Source organism: Leiobunum rupestre, chromosome 4 (assembly GCF_980474605.1).
Source record: "Leiobunum rupestre chromosome 4, qqLeiRupe1.1.hap1, whole genome shotgun sequence".
Taxonomy (NCBI): domain Eukaryota; kingdom Metazoa; phylum Arthropoda; class Arachnida; order Opiliones; family Sclerosomatidae; genus Leiobunum; species Leiobunum rupestre.
In genome coordinates this window covers 57,718,841-57,740,578 of record NC_143387.1, presented here as the reverse complement: position 1 = coordinate 57,740,578, position 21,738 = coordinate 57,718,841, and the positions used below count along the sequence as shown (strand labels likewise).

The 21,738-nt window shown below is 37.9% G+C and overlaps 2 protein-coding genes across 2 annotated transcripts; one reads left to right on the top strand and one right to left on the bottom strand.

Moving 5' to 3' along the window:
• The first annotated feature begins 47 nt into the window (after nucleotides 1–47).
• Sbf (SET domain binding factor) lies at nucleotides 48–11,993 on the top strand. Its single transcript, XM_090173455.1, has 31 exons — nucleotides 48–183; nucleotides 1,422–1,507; nucleotides 1,859–2,224; nucleotides 2,300–2,402; nucleotides 2,468–2,584; nucleotides 2,654–2,895; nucleotides 2,956–3,147; nucleotides 3,211–3,453; nucleotides 3,516–3,614; nucleotides 3,672–3,829; nucleotides 3,890–4,055; nucleotides 5,059–5,208; nucleotides 5,277–5,345; nucleotides 5,409–5,645; nucleotides 5,712–6,272; nucleotides 6,332–6,527; nucleotides 6,587–7,135; nucleotides 7,202–7,418; nucleotides 7,505–7,585; nucleotides 7,652–8,022; nucleotides 8,104–8,312; nucleotides 8,372–8,548; nucleotides 8,605–8,895; nucleotides 8,959–9,342; nucleotides 9,403–9,642; nucleotides 9,706–9,801; nucleotides 9,871–10,100; nucleotides 10,886–11,130; nucleotides 11,190–11,344; nucleotides 11,417–11,581; nucleotides 11,637–11,993. Exons 1-31 carry the CDS (start codon nucleotides 129–131, stop codon nucleotides 11,727–11,729), a joined length of 6,543 nt encoding a protein of 2,180 aa, XP_090029581.1. The 5' UTR covers nucleotides 48–128; the 3' UTR covers nucleotides 11,730–11,993.
• Nucleotides 11,994–15,235: 3,242 nt separating this feature from the next.
• Nucleotides 15,236–17,910, bottom strand: LOC149948439 (uncharacterized). Its single transcript, XM_090172246.1, has 2 exons — nucleotides 17,012–17,910; nucleotides 15,236–16,946 (listed from the first exon to the last, which is right to left on the bottom strand). Exons 1-2 carry the CDS (start codon nucleotides 17,315–17,317, stop codon nucleotides 15,696–15,698), a joined length of 1,557 nt encoding a protein of 518 aa, XP_090028372.1. The 5' UTR covers nucleotides 17,318–17,910; the 3' UTR covers nucleotides 15,236–15,695.
• Nucleotides 17,911–21,738: the final 3,828 nt, after the last annotated feature.

The window sequence follows — 21,738 nt, the reverse complement described above, 5'->3', positions numbered from 1 at the left end:
TCTGGCAACGCTGGTGCAGACGCATAAGAGTTTCGTTTCGCCCTTGTGTGTGTGGGGTGCGACGATGGTTCGTCTGAGGGAAACAGATTTAAGTTTTATATTTTAAACGATAATTTGCATTTAGTAATATGTCACGTCTTGTGGACTATCTTGTTGTGGTTGGTTTCGATCATGAGAAAGAACGTAAGTTCCATTTACTTTCATCAGGATTGAACGTAATCGTGTACAAAGGCTTGTGTTGCAACTTGTTGAAAGTGGGATTCTCTGTTATAAGCTGTAACATACCAATTAGTAAATGATATATCAGCTTTAGGAAGGGTTTTCAATGCCACATTTAGTAGAATAATATGTATAGATATTTTTGGTAATGCACAAATTAATCTGTGTAGATAATAGATGCAATCTCAGACTCGTGGAAAAATAAGATTTGTGGAACTTCTAAGATCTAAGCAGTCCCAAGAAAGATTTCCTAGTGTTTTCTGCCCAGTGAAAACTCCTATTTAAGCCACATGTAAACAGAATTCAAAATCAATTTATAAGAAAAAAATTACTTAATGTTAAATAAATAAATAAATTGAAATAATAGGAATTCACCCATTTCTACAGTCAAATTACCAATAAAGGTTTAAAGGTTATCTAAAGTGACAAAATAATGTTCACTGTGAATTTATGACAATCTAAATAAGAAAATGAATGATATATTTATCCAGCCTACTGCTACAGTGCAGGTGTTCATTCATTTTGATTGTGTATTTTATTCAACACCATCTTAATTTATAAATTAGTTGGTGTCAAATTTAATTTTCCCAATAATATGTTTTATTTAATTTGGTCAAAAGAATATGGTGTTTTTGACTTGCACTATGCCTGTATAAAATCATGAACTACCCACATGGTTTAGGAATGCAAGCCATTATCTGTTGGCATTTGGCCAAGCACTTTTTAATGTTCCATTAATCAATTATAACTTGGTCTCTAGTGCTATTTTATTTGTAGTTTTAGACAAGATATTTATTCCTAAGGCTATTCACCTTATTTCATCTGACTTATTTTACAATTTATAAAAATATGTGGCAGTATGAGCCAAACATAATGTTCTGAATAATGAGCCACTTTTGTATATTAGAAAATTGGGCCTTTTAAAATTATTGTATGGTGCATTTACCAAACCCACATTCTTGGGAGTGTTACAGGCCTATTAACTTACAATGGACACATCACCAGACTTAAGAGGCACTATGCCCTTGGGAAGTATTGTATTACACACTATGAAGGAGCCTCTTTTTTTTTTTTGAGCTTACTAAAGCTACTGTTTTCGTTTTTAGAGTACGGTTTAGTTTTATTATAGACACATAGACCTTAAAATTTTGCTACAAATTGGCATGAAAAAATTAAAAACACATCCGTTATGAAAATTTCAGGAAGTGGATTAAGTTGTGGTAAAATACTGCAAAGGTTTCCCGCCAAAGACTGGGATGACACACCATTTATTGATGGCATAGAACTGGTTCGATTTTTTTATTTGATAATGGTCAAAAGTATGAATTCTTTGTAGAAGATTGTATTGTTTCATTTTCTATATGACTTACAATGCCACTAATTAGAGCTAGTTAAATAACATTTTAAGAGAAGTTTATATTATAAAATGTTTTTAGTTCTGAATTTAATTTAAGTAAGTGAACTTTAATATCTGCTAAACTAAAAACTATTTGTATGTAAAATTTTTTCCATAATTTTTATTATAAGAAATTATTATTTTTTATATTAGCTATGGCAAATTTCATACTTTTCTAATACCTTGTTTATATAAAACATAAGTTCGGTGTAATAAATTTATGTATATCCCTTGTCAATCTAGTTCTGTCAACCACAAGGCTGGTGTTTATCCAATAACAGGCAACAACCGACTTTTTTTGTTTCTGTTTTAACTGATATCGATGCCAATCGCCATTATTGCGCCTGTTTGTCATTCAATGAGCCTGTTGCGATTACTCCCAGCAAACCACCGGACGAAGAAGGGGAGGAAGAGTTGTTACTCGTAGTTCCAACAGGTGGTGGTTCAGGTGGGGGAAACAGCGGTGCTGCGTTAGTGGTGAGTGCAGGGGTCTCACCGTTGGCTTCTCAGCATACCCCCACCATGCAGGCTGTTCAGCATCATTCGGTCATGTATGCCCCCAAATGCCTCGTTTTGGTTTCTAGATTGGATTATATTCAGACATTTCGGGTAAATTACTTTTACCATTGTTATGTTGCTAAAAGCACATCTAGTGCATTGACTAATTTGGACATCTTATTACAGAATTGTTTGGGAATAATTTATACTGTTTATATCGATAACTTAGGAGTTGCTATTGAAACTTTGATAGGGAATATTCTAGGATGCGCTCTCGCTCCATCTCCTGGTAATTTTGAAAAATCCTGCATTTTAATATAAAGGTAGAGACAATTATTTTATTTCACAAAATAGGTGGCCCGCAAGTTCGCTTTTCAATTGGTGCTGGAGACAGGCAGGCTTTACAACCCCCTCTTTCAGATACACTGCCAGTTTCGGGATCTACTTGCTATCAACTCATTCAAGAACTTGGTACAAATCTTCATATTCATTCTGTATTATCCAAAAACTATCATATTGATCTACGGTTTTCTTTTTAAGGTATACATAACGTAGTCACCATGTTTTGCGCCGCCATGACAGAACACAAAGTCCTCTTCCATTCCAGAAGCTATTCTCGCTTAACTGATTCGTGCCAGGCTTTAGTAGCTATCATGTACCCTTTTAAATATAGTCACGTCTATATACCTCTTCTTCCTTCTGCTTTGGTAGAGGTGCTAAGTACTCCAACACCTTTCATTATGGGGGTACATTCGAGTCTGAAAGGAGAAGTTGCGGAATTGGTACGACAACCAATTATTCTCGCTTTCTCAGATGATTTTTAATGATTTCTTTATTGGCAGCTTGATGTTATTATTGTGGATCTCGATGGAGGGTCTATTTGTATACCTGATTACATCACATTACCAGTTTTACCAGAACCATTGCAGTCACAACTTTACACTCATCTTTGTATGGTTCTACGACCTGAACTGATGCAAGCGGATGATGCATTTCCTCCACAACAACTAAAGCCATCTCCATCTGCCATGCTTGTAAGATTTTCCTTTTTTTTTGCTATATATTAAAATTTAAATTCAAAATTTGTTTTAAAACAGGACAAAGAAATTCGTGCCATTTTCTTGAGAATGTTCGCTCAGTTATTCCAGGGTTATCGGTCCTGTTTGACTATAATCAGGATTCATCCTAAACCCTTCATTACCTTCCACAAGGCTGCGTTCTTGGGCCAACGTAACTTGATGGATAATGATTTCATTGTCAAAGTCCTCGATTGTATGTTTTTTAATGCATATGTGGCGGATAGAGGTCCTCCCTACAGAATCTGTGATATTTTTGATGAGGTAATATATTCCCAGTCTATAAGTGGCTGAAAATGTTTTTGTTTATAATTTGTTATTCGTAGCTTTATGCAAATATGCAGGATGTACTGAAAGCTGAAATGCGTAATCCAGATCTAGTTCTACAACATATTCAAGAGTTAGCGCAACAACTATATCTGAATGTAAGTTAATTTGAGTATCTATAAGTGACAGCTATAAAACGTCTTCGTTAAATTTAGGAGCATCCAAATCCACAGCCATATGTTCAAAAAATACCTAAACCGACTGAAGGTGCTTTTACTCGAATACACCAACCTACTTTCCCCACAGTGGATCCTAAAAAGGTCCAAGAGATAATTAACGAAGGCCTAGTCAAGACCAGGGAATTAAGAGACAAGTATTATATTGTATTTCTACATAATTTATTAATTTGTATCTAATTTTTTGTATTTTAAAGAATGCAATCCATTGAACCTCAACAACCTCGCATTGTTCCAATGGGTCCTCCTATATCCTCTTTACAAGATAATCGTAATATTGTGGCAAATAGTGCTAGGAGGCTTGAAGTTCTTAGAAATTGTGTCAACTGTATATTCGAAAACAAAATATCGGATGCTAGAAAAGTAAGATTTTTTTTAACAAGGGATGCACCGATATATTGCCTTATTTTTCTAATGTCGGTATCGGCTGATACCGGTATTAGAAAAATATTTTCGGAAAAACATTTAAAAATTAGAAAATTCTCGATTAACTAATGATAATATAATATTTGATTGGCCGCGCAACGTATGCCAGACTTCAGAAGCTAGATCATACCTTTTTTAAGACGGGGGGTTACGAGTGTAAACAAATAAAAACTACTACCCTATTTATTTAATTAATTAATTAATTACTTGGAAAGCCTCAGGGGCTTATGCCCAAGCATCGGAATACAGGGAGTAGAAACAAAACCAACAATAATATAATTACACTACAAAGAGAGATACAATAATTACTAGAATACAAAGAAAAAATAAAAATACTACGAAATACACTAATACAGATAGAGAGACTCTTGGTTTTCTCAGCTAGGTAGGTCCGTAACAAATTTTTAAAAACTGGGTAAGATTTTTGCGTGACCATAGCATCCGCAGGTTATTCCAGTCATTAATGACGCTGTGGGAAAAATGGTTTTGCCAGGTTGCTACACTGGCCCTAGGTTTGGACAGCTTTAGGGTATGACCTCGAGTAGTGGATTTAGAATTGAGGGTGAAAAAGTCAGAGAAATGTAGATCGAGACCGTTATAGAAAAACTTAGGGTTTTCAACCTCGAGGGGCAGGGTTTTTTTCCAAACAAGTGACTAACTTTATCACGTAAAATGAAAAGAAACATATTCGGATATGCTCTTGCAAACTTTTTTCACAAAAAAATTAGAATAAAATGGTATGACAGTGTACTGAACTGTCTTTTTCAATGATTTGATCATAACCACTACTGTTATGATAGATATTTTTGTTAATATCATCCGATATTACCGCCGATATTATCAGCCACGAATAGCCTATATATCGACTGTACTGATATCGGGGCATCTCTATTTTTAACCCAAATTTTTTAATATTATTCGTTTCTTTTAATAAATCCAGACATTTCCTGCGGTTTTGAGGGCTTTAAAAAGTAAAGCCGCTCGTTTAGCCTTAACCTCTGAATTATCACAACACGTTACAGGAAACAAAGCAGTCTTAGAACATCAACAGTTTGATCTTGTAGTGAGACTTATGAACTGCGCCTTACAAGTTAGTCTTTGGTTTTATTAAAACTTAAAAGACAACTGTGTCTAAACATTTGGTTTTTTCAATTGAAGGATGACTCTTGCGTTGATGAACATGGTGTAGCTGCATCAACTCTACCTTTAGCCATGGCTTTTTGTCGCGTTAGTTGCAAAATAATTATATTTCATGACAATACAAGCGTATAAATCACCTTAAATTTACAGAAATTGTGCACTGGTGTAATCCAGTTTGCTTACACTTGCATTCAGGAGCATCCTGTTTGGACAAATCAGCAATTTTGGGAGGCTGCTTTTTACCAAGATGTTCAGCGTGACATAAGGGCTCTCTATTGTAATGCGAACACCTTTGCTTCCTCTCATTTGTGTCAACCAAATGGAGGTCCAAGAGCTTTGTCGTATTCTGATAGAGAGTCGTCCCTGTCTCCAATAAGCCCTCGAGATGTTAGTATCAATTTCTCTATAATTTAACTTAAATTTTAACTAAAATTTTATTTTTTAAATAACTAGAATAAAGATTTAGCGAGTCTTTGGAGCAAAGGTTATAATAGCGATCATGGTAGTCGTAGAAGTCTTTACATTCGAACCCCCGAACCAAGCGCATTAGAAATTGCTGCTGAACAGATGCAAGTCTGGACCTCACTCAACGAAGAGAAACAGAAAGAATTAACTTGTAATGAGGAGTCTACCGTTTACAGCCAGGCTATCCATTACGCCAATCGCATGGTATCATTGAGAGTTCCTTTGGATATAAATAGAGGAACCAAATCCTCTCGCGCCAGGGACATTGAAAGAGAGAGTAATAGCAATGTCAGTAACGTAACCAACAGTCTGGCTGAATCAGAAGACAGTTCCTCTGGGGAAAGTGGCTTCGAAGAAGATACGTCCGAAAAAGGAGCCCTCGTTGTTAAATTTGTTTCACGCTTCGTGGATAAGGTGTGCACTGATAGTGGTGTAACTGAAGATCACATTAAAGCTCTGCATCAAATGATTCCTGGAGTTGTGGCAATGCAGATTGAAACTTTGGAAGCAGTTCACAGGGAAAGTAAAAGACTTCCACCAATCATGAAGGTATTTTTCATTTGAAAAGATTTTTAAATAAGGTAAGGTAACCCCAAAATTATTCTTAGCCCAAGATATTGGCACCTAGTCTGTTACAAGGTGAAGAATTAGTGTTTGAAGGTTTAAGAGTTTACCTCATTCCTGATGGCCGAGACGAAGGTACTGGTGGTACAATGGGTGGCCCATCATTGTTACCAGCTGAAGGAGCTCTATTCTTAACTAATTATCGAGTGGTCTTCAAAGGAACACCCTGCGATCCATTTGGTAAAATTACAATACAAAAGTAATGTCAACAGTGAATTACGATTTTATTTTTTTTATAGCTTGCGAGCAGGTTGTTGTTAGGTCCTTTCCAGTTGCAACATTGACGAAGGAAAAGCGGGCTAATGTTCAGTATCTTCCTCATGTTGATCAGTACCTCCAAGAAGGCCTACAGTTACGATCTAACACGTTCCAGCTGATAAAAGTTGCTTTTGACGAAGAAGTTGCGTCTGAGAGTATTGAGATGCTTCGAAAAATGATTCACCGCTACCGTACTCCAGCTGACATCTTCCATTTGTTTGCATTCAGTGGGCATTTAGCAGTTCCACAGACGCCCTTAGGCAAGCAGAAGGAGAAGAATGCAACATTGAGAGTAATGGCCAAGAGGACTCTCCTGAAAACAGCTATGAAAGCTGGTTTTAAACCCAAACCATCTTCAAGAAAACAAAAATATGTCATTCAAGGTCATTCGGCACTTGCTGCTAATTCTTCAAGAACATTGCCAAGTCCCGGGCGTGGTGGAATTGGTATTAATGGGCCAACTTTTGACATAGACATTTCCAGTCCCGCAGAGAGACCACTGTCTCTATTTGATGATGATATTTCAAATAGTAAGTTCAATGGTGATGTGCTTCATATTAAATTACTTGTTTTTTATGCATCCCAATTTTTTTCAGTGGATGAGAGTGATATATCTCCTGGTGGTTCCCATGTATTGGGAAGTATTCACACTCATCATGTGGACAGTAAAACACTGGAAAAACTTTCGGAGCGTCTATATGTCAAAGACTATCATAGATTGGGTCTTGGTCTTGTGAATGGTGCCGTAGTTAAAGGAAAACCAGACGGATTTAGAGTCACCTCTGTTAATAGTGGCTATGGCCTTTGTCGAAGGTATGTAGTGCTCTTCCAGGATTTGTCCCCGACCCCATTACCGAAGATGTGAAAATAAAGTTAAATAAAATATTTTTTTGTTCAAGCTACCCAGCTCTTCTAGCAGTTCCTAATAATGTTTCGGATGATAGCATTCGAAAATTCTCTCGATGCTACAGACATTGCAGGTATTTTTGATAGATTGATGGTATTTTTTTTGCTGCTGGTGTTTTTTTAAAAACACTTTTGAATAGATTCCCAGCTGTAACTTGGCGCCATCCAAAAACGAAAGCTTTATTGTTGAGAGGGAGTAGTTTTCACGGAAAGAGTGTTATGGGTACAAGTAGTGAGACATCGGCTCATTCCGAGCAAGAAAAGTACCTCGCAGCGGTAGTGAACATAACTCCCCTCTCAGCTATGAGGTGTGGCGTCTCTGGTACTACAGGAGGTTCAGTTGGTATCAATGACTCAACTTTAAGTATCACTTCTCTTCTAACTGGGTCTGGAGGTGGTCCTGGAATTGATAATTTCCCAACAATGGTCACTCCTGAAATATCCAGACGATCAAATCCATTGCAGAAAGCTGTGAATACTCTCAGGTCATCAGGTGGTAAAGGAAATAGACGTTAGTTGATGTTTTTTTTTCAGCCTGATACAGGCCTAAGGATTATCTGTCACATTGATGACTTTTTTTTTGTCTTTGAAGAATTGAGATGGGGCAGCCTAAAGGAAAGGAGGCAAGGATCAGCCAGCAGCTTGGGCTCAGATTTTGGGTTTAGAATGTCTGCGGGTGGTAGTGTCACTGCCTCTGGACTTGGAGGTCGCCTCTCCGATATTCCTGATGGATTTGAAGGAAATGTTCACACTTTACATAGGGTGGCATTGTATGTCTTTGGGGAAAAAGCGCAAATTAAGGTAAATGATCAGTTATAGTGGTTACAGCTTTATTTTTTTTAATGTCATTGGTTTTCCAGGGGATTAAAACCGAATCCTATCCTAATTGCGACTTTATACCCGTGGATTTTCATGAAGTTCGTCATGTGAAAGCTAGTTTTAAAAAGTTAATGAGGGCTGCTGTACCAAGTGGTCCGGTTAATGATCCTGATAAGAGTTTCTTCCATGCTGTTGGTACCTCAGAATGGCTTAAACAGGTATTATAAGAAAAAATTTTAAGAGTTAACTGAAAATTAATCTTTTTTTTTTTAAGCTTCAAAGCATTATGCAGTTGGCAGGAGCTGTAGTTGACCTAATGGATGTTCAAGGTTCCTCAGTCATGGTTTGCCTTGAAGATGGCTGGGATGTCACTTCTCAGATTGTGTCAATTGCTGAGCTCTGTTTGGATCCATTTTATCGCACCTTTGAAGGGTTCAGAATCTTAATTGAAAAGGAATGGTTGGCATATGGCCATCGTTTCTTTCATCGTAGCAACCACACTCCAGCCAGTATAGCGAGTGGTTTTGCTCCTATTTTTCTTCAATTCCTTGATGTAGTTCATCAAGTAATGTTAATCAAGTTTTCTACACACTTTTCTAGTAATTAATAATGATAACACATTTTATAGATCCATTCACAATTCCCACTGTCATTCGAGTTCAATGAGTACTATTTGCGGTTCCTAGCTTACCACTATGTGTCCTGCAGATTCAGAACCTTTCTTTTGGATAGCGAGTGTGAGAGGTCAGAATTTGGCTGGCTTGTCACAAAAGATCGCCGACGCTTGCATCCCCTCACGAGTCGTTTTGACCCGTCTTGTTCTGATGACGAATTTCTGCCTGGTTTCCCATCTGGGGGAAGTGGATCTGGTGGGGCAGGCTCTGGGGGAGGTGGCAGCTCGTCTTTGGGAGGACACAACTTTGGTCCATCCTTTTGGGATTATGTTGAAAAACTTTGGAATCGTTCTCCTATTTTCTTCAATGTTTGGTACATACCAAATCAAGAAGATGGGGTATGCTTATGGGTTTTTTTTACCCAAAGCCTTTGTTAATTTAAACTATTTATTTGGAAGATTTTACGACCTTATGCCAATATTTCCAATCTGAATATTTGGAGCTACTACATCAGTGAAGAATTGGCTCATGGCCCATCTTATGATTTAGAAGTAGTAGCGATGGAACGTCAGAGAGAAGAAGAGCAAGAAGCGGCTGATGGTAGTGGCCATATTGGATCTAGTAAACGGAAAGTTATAAATGCTTGTTACGACAGTATTACTAATATTCAGCATGAAGCCTTTTCCCAGCTACTTGAAGTAATTGGTACATTTTATACACTTGAACAAGACCAAGTATACTAATATTTTTTTCTTACATAGCAAATTAGATCTCACGAAACAGAATTGGGCCATCTACCTCAAAAATGGTCCATCCTTTGGGATAAATTAGAATCTCCAAATACAGATTCTTTAGCTGTCAGTAGTATCTACTTTAATAATATCTTATCTGTTTGAATTATAAACTAATGTTGGTTTATTTATCAGAGGCAAGTCTCGTATACAACTCAAATGATTCGATCTCATGGAAGATCTATTCATAAAAGGTCAACCATAGAAATTTTAGTACGGGGCAAGATGGTTGGTGGTATTAGCGGGACTCCTGATGTTAATCCAGGCACAACGCCAGGCGCTGGAAGTTCCCTCAACCAATCTGTAGCTGGTACTTTGAGTGCCCAATCGCCCCAAGTTTATTCTCATCCCCACAGATTTGAAAAGTAAATATTGATATTAACTTACCATAAATAATAATAATAATCAGATAGGATAATACCCAAGGCCACCACCTTAACCTCAAGTCATCTAGCGACTTTTAATGTCATATCACACGTCGTAGGAAGGTACTTGCCTGATCCGGCGATAAGAACCCTTTTCTCTGTGTGCCGTTGACCGTTTTCCACTAGTGCGCAAAATAATATTATTTTTATTACACATCTAAAAACATTTGTAGGGCCAAAGTTCAAAGGCGATAAGAACCCCGTTTTTCCGCGTGCCGTTGACCGGGAATAATACTTACGTAACCCGGCGATGAGAACCCTGTTTTTCTGCGTGCCGTCGACGGGGAATAATAGTTACATGACCCGGCGATAAGAACCCCGTTTTTCCGCGTGCCGTTGACCGGGAATAATACTTACGTAACCCGGCGATAAGAACCGCGTGCCGTCGACGGAGAATAATACTTACGTATTCCGGCGATAAGAACCGCGTGCCGTCGACGGAGAATAATACTTACGTATTCCGGCGATAAGAACCGCGTGCCGTCGACGGAGAATAATACTTACGTATTCCGGCGATAAGAACCGCGTGCCATCGACGGGAAACAATAGCTATGCGACCCGTTGGGCTGTTCGCGTAAAAACGTATCTATGCGATCCCGCAATGGTTGATCTCATTTTTGTTCTGTAGGAGACTTATTTAATTTTATAACTCATACTTTAGTTGAGCGCTACCTATTTACACTAAATTAGGTATCTGACAAATTCTTAATTCTACCTAATTATAGGAATAATTACACAACACCAACTTACTGCGATCACTGCAACCATTTATTATGGGGTTTGGTGAAAACGGGTCTACGCTGCGTGGATTGTGGGTACAATTGTCATGATAAATGCGCTGAATCAGTTCTTAAAAACTGCACAAAGTACAAATCAGTCAGTGACTCTTCGGGAGTAGGTGCTAGCTCTTTGGGCACTCATTCTAAAGGTGGACCAGGCATCAGTGGGGAGAACACTTCAGTTAATTCCAGTAAGAAAGCTAATTATAGATCAGTGTTACTTTTTTAATTTTTAAATCATTGCAAATAGGCGTAACAACCATGCAAACCAGCAGTCAATATTACGACCAGTTTTCCTCTAACGTTGCCGAAAACAGAACGCACGAAGGCTATCTTTTCAAAAGAGGCGCATTGCTCAAAGGATGGAAACAGAGGTGGTTTGTTCTGGATTCTATCAAACATCAGGTAAATCTTTGATTTTAATAAAATATAAAAAATTATCATTAAAGATTAATATTAAATGAATTAATTTTGCAGTTACGTTACTATGATGCCATGGAGGATTCTCACTGCAAAGGTTTTGTAGATCTTGGTGAGGTGATATCGGTGACTCCGTCTTTGTCGGTGCAAGCTGGAATTCCCAAAAAGGCCACAAACTCTGCTACATCCACTGCCACTTCAGACGAGAAAACATTTTTTGATGTAAGATCTCTGAGGTGGTTTTTGTGGCTTTGAAACTAACAAAATTTTCATATAGCTTCGAACCATACGAAGGACGTACAACTTTATGGCTTTGGACGCGGCTTCCGCTCAGGAATGGGTTGAAAAAATTCAAGCGTGTTTGCAATGAACAAGGTGATTTTTATCTCTATTTTGGTAGGTTTTTATGAAAAACCGATAGACTGGATTTTTGAATATGAAATTATCAGTATTTCGTGCCCATTCTCGTCAAACGTGTTAAAAGATTTTTTCCTTTTTTGTTAATAATATAAGACAATTTGCCAATGAATACGATGAAGTCTAATTGCTGAAATCAGCAGTCAGGCTTTTTTTCTCAAATACAAATGCCAAAACTAAATATTCAAACTATTAAAAAATGCATTATATATTCCTTTTAAAGATTATCACAAGTTTGAGCTGAAGTAAACCAAAAAAAATTTACTTTTTATTCTTTATGAGATTCTTTTTACGACCTTTTTCGTGAATATTTTCCAGCAAAGTTTCATGCAATTAGCTAAATGTATTTTAAAAAACATTTTTACTAAGGTTAAGGAAATTGTATGTACTAGCTAGTAAAGTTAGGTTTTGGATTGCCTTTAAAATCTGTTAGCAAAATTATCTGTAATAGGCTGTGATCTAACCTTACCTTTATCTTTCGCTATTGAAATAGTGCCATGCTCCATTTCGTTTGAAGGAATCTCATAATTAACGCTCCTAATGTATAGAGATTTTTAAATGTATATAAAAGTAATTATTTCCAATCCCTTCTTTCCTTATGCTCTTTGTAATCCTTAATATATTGTAAATCCATAGTAGTTAATCATAAACTAGAAATTAACCATTTTTGAAAATGGTTTTTTTCTCATCTTAATCGTTATGTAAATAAATCGTGTTTTTGCTTAATTTTTTTTAAGATATTGTGATAAAGTTGTCAATTTTATGAAAATTGGTTTTTTAATCTTTATTAAAGCTTTTCCACTAAATACTTTTGTATATTTAAGAGGTTTTTTTATCGCCATAGATGGCGATAGCGTTTCTATCCCCCGCATCGTTCCAAGGATAATAGGCTAGCTATCAGGCTTGGAAATAAGGTTTATTTCTAAACTGGTCTATTTGGCCAGTGACTCCCAACTCTTGAATTATTTAAGAGGTCACGTAGACCAGTTGATTAGTAATACGGTAGATAATTTTGAATTAATACACTGGACCAGTAAACCCATAGCTTTTGAATAAAAAAACTGGTCCGAGCAATTAATAAACTGGTCTTTGACCCAGTGACCACCGCTTATTTCCAAGCCTGCTAGCTATTATCCTTGATCGTTGGTATGTTTTTTCATGACCGCGCTTTTTCTTCAGGTTTATTTTTTCTTTGATTGTGAGTTTAGTATCTTATGGCTTTTTACAATCGCATTTTTGTTTAGATTTCAATAACTGCTGCTCTCACTAAATTAAGAAAATTATATGTATAAAAGCGCTAATTCTTTCGTGGCTCTCTTAATATTTTTACATATTGTGGTGGGGTTGGCACGCGCTACGGAAAAGAATAGAAGATTGAACTTTTATGGGGCGCGTCAAAATTTTCAGAATTCTCACTTCTCAGAAGTTATCTTGAAAAGAATGAGAACGACTTCGAGGATTCTTCTTTGGTTCGTTAGCTTCCATTTTGAGAAGAACGAATTATCATTTGAAACGTTTTAGAGTTCTCACGGTAAAAATTATCTTGAAGAACTCCTTAGCCTTTTGACGCACAACAGGACACCCAACGATAATATAATTCCTATATTTCTGAAATGGTCCTATAAAACCCTATTTTTTTTTCATTCTATTTTTCCTATATTTTTAGCATATAGGCTTCGTTCGTTGTTTAAATTTTGGTCACAAGAATCGCCGCCTACCGACCGAGTGTTAAAGGGCAACGCAAGTGAGCTGGCATTTGCGTGATATGTATGCAAAGTGCGAAATTTACGGTAAACTCTGCGTGGTCTCGCTAGTACCGAGTGGGGGTGTAGGGGGTTAAAAAGCACGGTGCTTTTTCTTTTTTTTTTGCCACAGAGCTTGCGTTGCCCTTTAAATTTAATATGTGAAAGCTGTCTGCTCGTTCAAAATTCTCTCTACACAACAGCTGGAAGTTTCAACCGAAAAACATTAAAATTTAAAAGTCATCTGTAATTTTTGTGACCCCTATGCCTTCCCCTGTTGTGAGTGAGGGATCCCTTTAACATATTTAGTTGAAGGCATTGAGTTGGGAATATTGATCTAGAGATCCAATCAAATCTGCTCCCCGCGAAACAAGTTTTTGAAAATTACGAATGTGCCGTCTCCTCTAAAATGACGAGAAAACGTTATCATATGACCCTTAGCGCCATTCATTATTTTTGAAAAAAAAATCTTTTTACCGGAAAACGCGTCTTATTTGAACGAACCATTGAGAGATAGACGGCGCCACGGGTTGAATGATAAAGTTTTCTCGTCATTTGGGAGCAGACGGCAGTATTCTTATTTTTTTCAAAACTTGTTTCGCGAAATACTGAAATCCGACTTTTTGATTGGACTTCTAGATTAATATTCCCAACTCAATAGTTGAAGGATATTAAGGCAGGTGGTGCTATATTTCTTAAGCTCGAAGCCTATTAAACCCAACTGATAAATTAAAAAAAGATTTACACCAACAATAATTTAATTTTATCATTTTTCTCGCAAAAATTCAAATTATGAATAGGCGTTTAAATAAAACATCTTTTTGAAATAATGGAAACTTTTCACCTGTAAATAGAACGTTGTGTTTTCGCTAAGCCTTAATATGTCAAAAAAGCTACCTGGTTAAAAAGGAACACTTGTTGCATCTTGGATTAAGAATTCTTAATCCAAGGTTGCATACCATACAGGTGAAAAGTTTCCATTATTTTAACAAGCACTATCTAAAAAGTTACTTCCAGGTCCTGGCTCTCGGAAATATTAATTTTTGGCGATTTCCTTGAAGATGTTTTATTGAAGCGTCTGTTCCTATACATTTTAGAGAATTAGACTGGGAGCCCTGGAAACTAGCTACACAACTTTAACATTACAATATGATGAAACCATATGTAACATAATTACTCATAAGTATGTCACTAGCTCTGTTTCTTCACTAAAGGTTTGTTTCACAGATATTGCGTCAACTCATCCGTACCCTACGTAATATTTGATGTCATCGAATCTCAAATGCCGATAATGCCGTCGCCCAATTAGCTCTACGTTTGATAAACCGACGGCCATTATTTTAGTAAACAAACCGGTTTGAACAACCAAGGCTTAGAGCTAAAATGAACTACAATATAGTGACAAATTCTGTTAATGTAATTAATTTGCAAATTAAAGAAGTTCTCGGAGACTCACGTTCTAAAATAAATTTGCATTGTCAAATAAAAGAAGCAGGTTTATTGGAAAAAATAGTTGAAATTCAAGTTTAGCTTTTCTGGCGCATCTACAAGGTTGGAATCTTTGCAGATTCTTTTGAGCCTAGGCCTAACTCTTCTAGGCTTGATATGGGTTTTAATAACGCTGGTGGAATATTCCACTTCGACGACCTTTTCCATTTTCGGAAAGCGATCACTTTTTGGTGACAGGATTTGTTATTACAACCATAGCTCAAGATGTCTTTTAGCGCCCCTCGCCCCCCCCCCCCCTTGAGTTTATTCTGTATACGCCACTGGGTTGCCATTAGTCATTTTGCACAAGAAAACTGGAGCCTTTGGCACTCAATATTACGAGAAAAGATAATTATTGTTTAGGTAAATGGTGATGGGCTGACTTCTGACCCAGAGCAAGGAACCTTATGGGTATTAGAAATCAAGGTTCCCAACTTCCCAGTAGCTCTTAAAGGGACTGACAAAAATGGGTAGTTTCCACAAATGACCAATTTTGTTTGAAAAACTACCAAAATTATAGCACTTTTTATATTCAAACTTACTACTATTTGATTTAAGAACTCGGAAAAGCCAAATTACGCCGATTCACAGAGCCTATTCAAAATGCCTAGTCTTAAAATGAATTTCAGATACCAAGGTGATAAATAAAATTTACCAAGCAAGTGATATTTAAAAAAAAAGTGACACAATTAAATTATAGGTTCCCAAATATTTGTCAAATAGGCACAGACTGAAAATACACTGCTGGTCATTCTAAACATTCTGTTTGGCATCGTTCCATTAAAAATATGGAATTTTTTAATTCTAGCAATAGCTGTCTCAACGTGGATTCTTACTTCAGCAATTTTTTGTTCGTCTATTATTTGCTGTACTGAGAACTGAGCTTCATCTCTCACTTTCAACAAATCCTCTATGAGGAACTGCTTATCAGCAATTGCATTATCACCACCATCTAATAATAAAGCAAATTTATAGTCTTTGGAAATCACTTTTTCAGTTACATTCGCTTTCCAACTATCTGATACAAATGAAATCACTCCATTCGATGTTATGCCAATTAGAAACTTCATTGTTGAGTGACATTTATAAGTTGAAAAAGTTTTGTTTTTAACATTTAACAATGGAGATTGTTCCACAAATATTTCCAAGCAATCAATAATTATTCTGGTATTGGTATATTTTGTAAAACACTGCGGCATAAATTTGTCAACTAAAGCTTTGATGGGAAAGGGAAAAATTTCACGAAGTTCCAAATCCATAAGTTTTATCCATGTGTTAAAGATGTTCGAGAATGTTGATGGGGATATAGCAAAGCGATTCGCTATGTCTCGAGTAAGAAGGCCAACTTTAAGACATACTAATACTGCAAAGAATTGATCAAGAAGAGAAATTTTGAATGCACGTTTCCTTTTTGGGCCTTTACCTTCTTTTTTCTTCCCTCTCCAAAAACGCATTCTACAGGCTTTTGGATGTAAAAAATTAAATAGCCACATAAAAACAGGGAAGGTAGGTAATCCTGTATAGAACTTTGTCATCTCGTCATTGTTTTTAATTTTGTTAATGCCCCAAGTCTTCTGTACTATACACTCTTCCAGCTGCTTTATCTTTTCATTTAACATACAATTTTCTTCTTCTAAATAAAAATATTCAGTTTGTGTGCCTTGGGAGTACTTAATATATTCATTCGTTGATTTTGATCCCAAAAAGTTAATCGTTGATGGCAAACCAATGGCTGACAAAACTATCGAATCGGGAATTAGTGGTTCCAATGATGAAAGTGCATCAGGCTTTGATGTTTGTGTGAAGGACTTTGCCACACACTTTGTTACCAAAACTTCTTTCATACTTATACTATCGCTCGCATAATCATGGAATTTCAGGGAAAGTATCAAGCGTTTCTTCTCTAAATGCTTATCCAAAAACCTTTCATAAATCTTTTCCTAGTTTTAAAAGTAACCAATGATTTTATTTCAAGTTCAAAATTTCAATGCATGTGGTAATTTACCTGTAATTTACTTCGATTTTTCTCTCTCACGCTTCTCTGTTGTACAGAATCGATTTGCCTTTTCGATAATTGTTTGGTATTTTTCGGAATATTTAAAGTCGGTATCCAATCTGGATCACTTTTCTCCCATCCTGGATAGCCCGAAACGAAATGTCTACTACATACCCGCGAATCTACTGTGGGCTTGAAATCAACTCTGTTTATAATTTTGCCCCATAGTCTAAGTCTGGCTTTAGGAATTCTATGGAATTTTATATTCGGTGTTCCATATTTGCTTTTACACCCAACAAAACTACAGCAAACCATTTCCAAATTAATAAAACCTCATTCGCTTCACACACAGTCGTGGAAGCAACTACGTTCGCCTATAATAACGTAGGTACCGGCCGTATGATCCAAAATGTAGAGTTGCACATGCGCCTAATTTACCACTCCCCCTCAAAGAAGGGTTCAAACCATTGAGTTGGGAATATTAATCTAGAGATCCAATCAAATCTGCTCCCCGCGAAACAGGTTTTTGAAAATTACGAATGTGCCGTCTCCTCTAAAATGACGAGAAAACGATATCATATGACCAGTGGCGCCATCCATTATTTAAAAAAAACACTTTTTGCCGGAAAACGCGTTTATTTGAACGAACCATTGAGAGATAGACGGCGCCACGGGTAGAATGATAAAGTTTTCTCGTCATTTGGGAGCAGACGGCAGTATTCTTATTTTTAAAAAACTTGTTTCACGAAATACTGAAATCCGACGTTTTGATTGGACCTCTAGATTAATATTCCCAACTTAATGGTTCAAACCCGACCCTTGGCGCCTCCAAGGAGAATAGGAAGGGAGGCGAAGTAGGAGGGATGAACGCGCCAGCATCCTTGTAAGCAGTTTAGCGCAAACTTGGCGGGAAAATTTCGGAAAAATGGCGGCAACACTTAGCGTAGCGGCCGCAATCTTGCCGCCATTTTTCCGAAATTTTCCCGCCGAGCGCGCGCTAAGCTTCTTACAAGGATAGAGGCGCGTTCAACCCTCCTACTTCGCCTCCCTTCCTATCCTCCTTGGCGCCTCCATATGCGGAAGTGACAACAAAGAAAAAATAATAATTAATAGAGTGACGCTAAAAGAAATTATTCGCGTGGAAATAAAAACCGCCAAAAAGAAGGATTTTCTGGCGTACCTTCAGTAACAGTCAACGGAAAAAAAACCGATGGATTTGATATTTTTCACCGATGAGCTTTTTCGTCATAATGACGTCGTAAGTTGCTGAACGCTTTTATTCAGTCAAATTTGTTTTTCAAAATGGCTAAGCATTTATAATAGTTTTACGTCAGTCATCGGAAAAACCGACTCTTCCAGTAACCGATGACTATCATGACGTCAAAACCGGAAACACGAAAAAGCGTACAGTAGGAAACCGATGTCCGATGAGCGCTGCTGAACGTAGCCCTTAACGCAGCCCTGCTCTTTCAATCGTTGAGTTTGTTGAGTTAACGTTGTCAACGTGACGTCGAAACCGGAAATTACAAAAACTGTTCATCTGCTGGAAGCTTTCGGGTGACAGCATGTCGGTTGGTCTTATTTGCCGCTTTCCACGCCTTTATTTCCTCCTTAACTTCCTGGTCCCAACACCACTTCGATTTGTAACCCGTTTCTGGCGAGGCCTTGTACTGCGTTGGTGTAGAGTACTTTCCATTGTTCTATGGAACGCTTCTATGAAAGCCTCATATGACTGTAGCGCTTGGGCCGCAGCTTGTTCCATTTCGGCACAGAAGGCGATTAAACTGTCCTCATCATCAAGAACCCCAAAACTGTTCCTCCGATGGTATTGGCTGACTCACGGGTTGATACGAAAAGTTAAGCATTGAGGTCACTGCCTACACTATGTCTTCGGCTTCATCTATATAAATCGGCTTAAGGAGTGTTAATAGCTCTTAACTACATAGTATGTAGTCGTCAGTAGGGGAAGATTTAGAGCTATGCCACGTGGACTTCCCAGTAAATAGCGGATACAAGTTGGAGATTGTCATGTCAGCTTCAAAAGCGAACTCTTTCATCATTCAGCCACTTTTATTTCTGTACCAAACTATGTGGCCGTTGAAGTCACCCGTAATGCAGATGCCTCTTCCATCCAGAATTTATCACAATACGTCGTATTTTAAACAATAATATAAATCCATTTGTGTCGCCCGTCGCACAATAAACTACTGCAAAGGCTACATTAGAGCAATTCTCCAGGCTGAACCTCAAATGTTATTTACAGTGACGTGGTACCAGTAACTCAGTAGCGTTTCAAAACACCTATGCCTTCTCCCCCCCCCCCCGGATTGATGCCCTCCCACTAATAGCTTGATAATTTGTATTTGGTTTCCCCTTCTCGTAGATGCGTTTCGGCAAGGATCCGCGCCAAATCTTCCCGCTTTTGTACTCCCCGTCGACCCTTTGAGTATTTAGAACACCAAAGGCAAGGACATAAGCATTCACCTTTTTCTCTCGTTTAAGACGAGATTTCCTGGTCAAGGCTTTCATTTGATCTATCGTAGTCAAATAGACCATAGGGGAGGCGAAAAGCTCAATAATACATTGTGCTTTTAGAGCTGAAACAATTGTTTTACTGAGATCACACACGTCATAATAATTATAGGGAGGGGGCAAACCAGTAGTTGGACTAGACTGAAGTTGACAAGTAACGGTTTAGTAATTTACACACTTATAGTTTAAGGTAGACCAAAGGTTCCTAATAAACTCCTTCGGGAAGGGGTTTATTATGAACATCTGGGTAGACTGAACGTCACCGGTATCAGAGACATTGTCAAGATTACATAAATAACTTAAGACACTATTCGCAATATCACTGACCATATTAGCCCCACAATCTACACGAAAATGTGACCAAGGGGCCTAATAGCAACTATGATCTGGGTAGTTCTTAAACCCCACTTCAGAGCCAAGAGGAAGACGGCTAATAGTGTCAGTGATATCCTCGGGATTATAAAAATCGCTAAGAACGCTATTGCAAATACCACAGACACAAGTGTCGAGCTGACTCAGACTATGAATACAAATACTAGAGCAAATCTTAGGCCGCACTTCGTAGGCGTATCAGTAGGGTCAGAAATACCAACCCATTTATGAAAATCACAATGAAAGCTATCTAAGGCTGAACATTTAAGCATTATATGATATCGTATGGAGATGGCGTCGAAATCGTTTGAGCCCTTCTTCTGGGGTTAATTGATTTTACCCTAGTGCCGCCGATCCAACCCCGCCGTCGCCGACAACTTCTCCGCCGCCGAGTCATTTACTTTACAGCGCCCCGCAGCCGATAAATTTTGATCCCCCACCGAATTTTGTTTAAGATTTTCTACGTTACTTTATTTTTTCTCTTCAAAAACATCATTTTGAAATTTTCTCAACAAATTTTCAAAAAGAGGGGGAGAAAATTTTGCCCCTTCACGCCGCCGCCGCCGCCGAGGATTATTGAAAAATTGGCTAAATAAACTAAAACAAATGTTTAGGGATAATTACTAACATTGTAAGTTGATTATTGAGACGATTTTCAGAGCTGCTCCCATTCCCCTCACGCTCTAAGAGTAAACTCCTTCGCCCTAAAAATATCAAATCGTGCCGGTATCTCATTGGTTCCCTAAAAATGACGTCATCCTTCTCGTGGCTGAGGGAAATTTGGATCGTGGAAGGTGGAAGCTTGGATTAATAATAGAAGCTAACACTTCCTGTATATGACGCTTCCTCAAAAACGCGGCTCACAAAAGCCAATGGGCGACCCCAGCGCACCTAGTGGGATTTTTAAGAAGCACAACGGACAAACAAGGAGCACATGTACTATTTTAACCATTTTACCCATTGTTGACAAATTTCACGTTTTGAGAAAGGACTTAGGAAAAGGTAATAGTTTTACCTTTTCCATATAAGAACTCTCAGCGTATCTCAAATCACTTTTACCAAAAGCGACATAAGACCCAAAAGTGTGTCAATACGGTATAATGTTTAATGAGAGCTTGTCGCGAAGTAAAAAGAGGGAGTGGGAGAGGGGGTTGAAAATACGTCATCAAAATTAGAAATTTTCTCCACTTTAGCGCCGCCGAGTGAGGCGTTTTATGGCGTTTTCCATTGGAGTCCTCTGAGCGCTCCTAAATATAAAACGTGTTCCATTGGGACCAAAAGGGCAACTCCAAAAAGGAGGCACGTCTTCCATTGGCACTGTTGCTCCCTCGCGGATTGATCCGAGCTGCCCCAACTCGAGGGACGGGGCAACCAAAAAAGAGCAATTTTTAAGCAAAGTGACTCCGAGAAAAATTCGTATTCCATTGGGAGGGCTGGAAGTCTAGTCCTCCGAGCACCTAGCGGAATTCTCCGTGGTAGAGCGATGACGTAGAAGGCAAATCCGGATCACGCTCGGAGCAGTCCCAATGGAAAACGCCATAATGGCGTAGAACGTATGTTTAGGGGAGAATAAAACGAAGATATAAAATCGCGTCAGACCATAACTAAATATAACGTTGCTAGTACTATTCCAACTAGTAGGTTATGTAGTCTATTGTGAGACTAGCTCTCAGTAAATATTTTAACTGGCGCAAAGGTAGAGTTGACACACTTTTGGGTCTTATCATGTCACTTTTGCTTTTACATTTAGGATATACACAGTGTTTCACACCCATTTAAAAAAAATTGATTGAATAACAAAACCTTAATTTTTGCTTTAATTTCAAAGAACT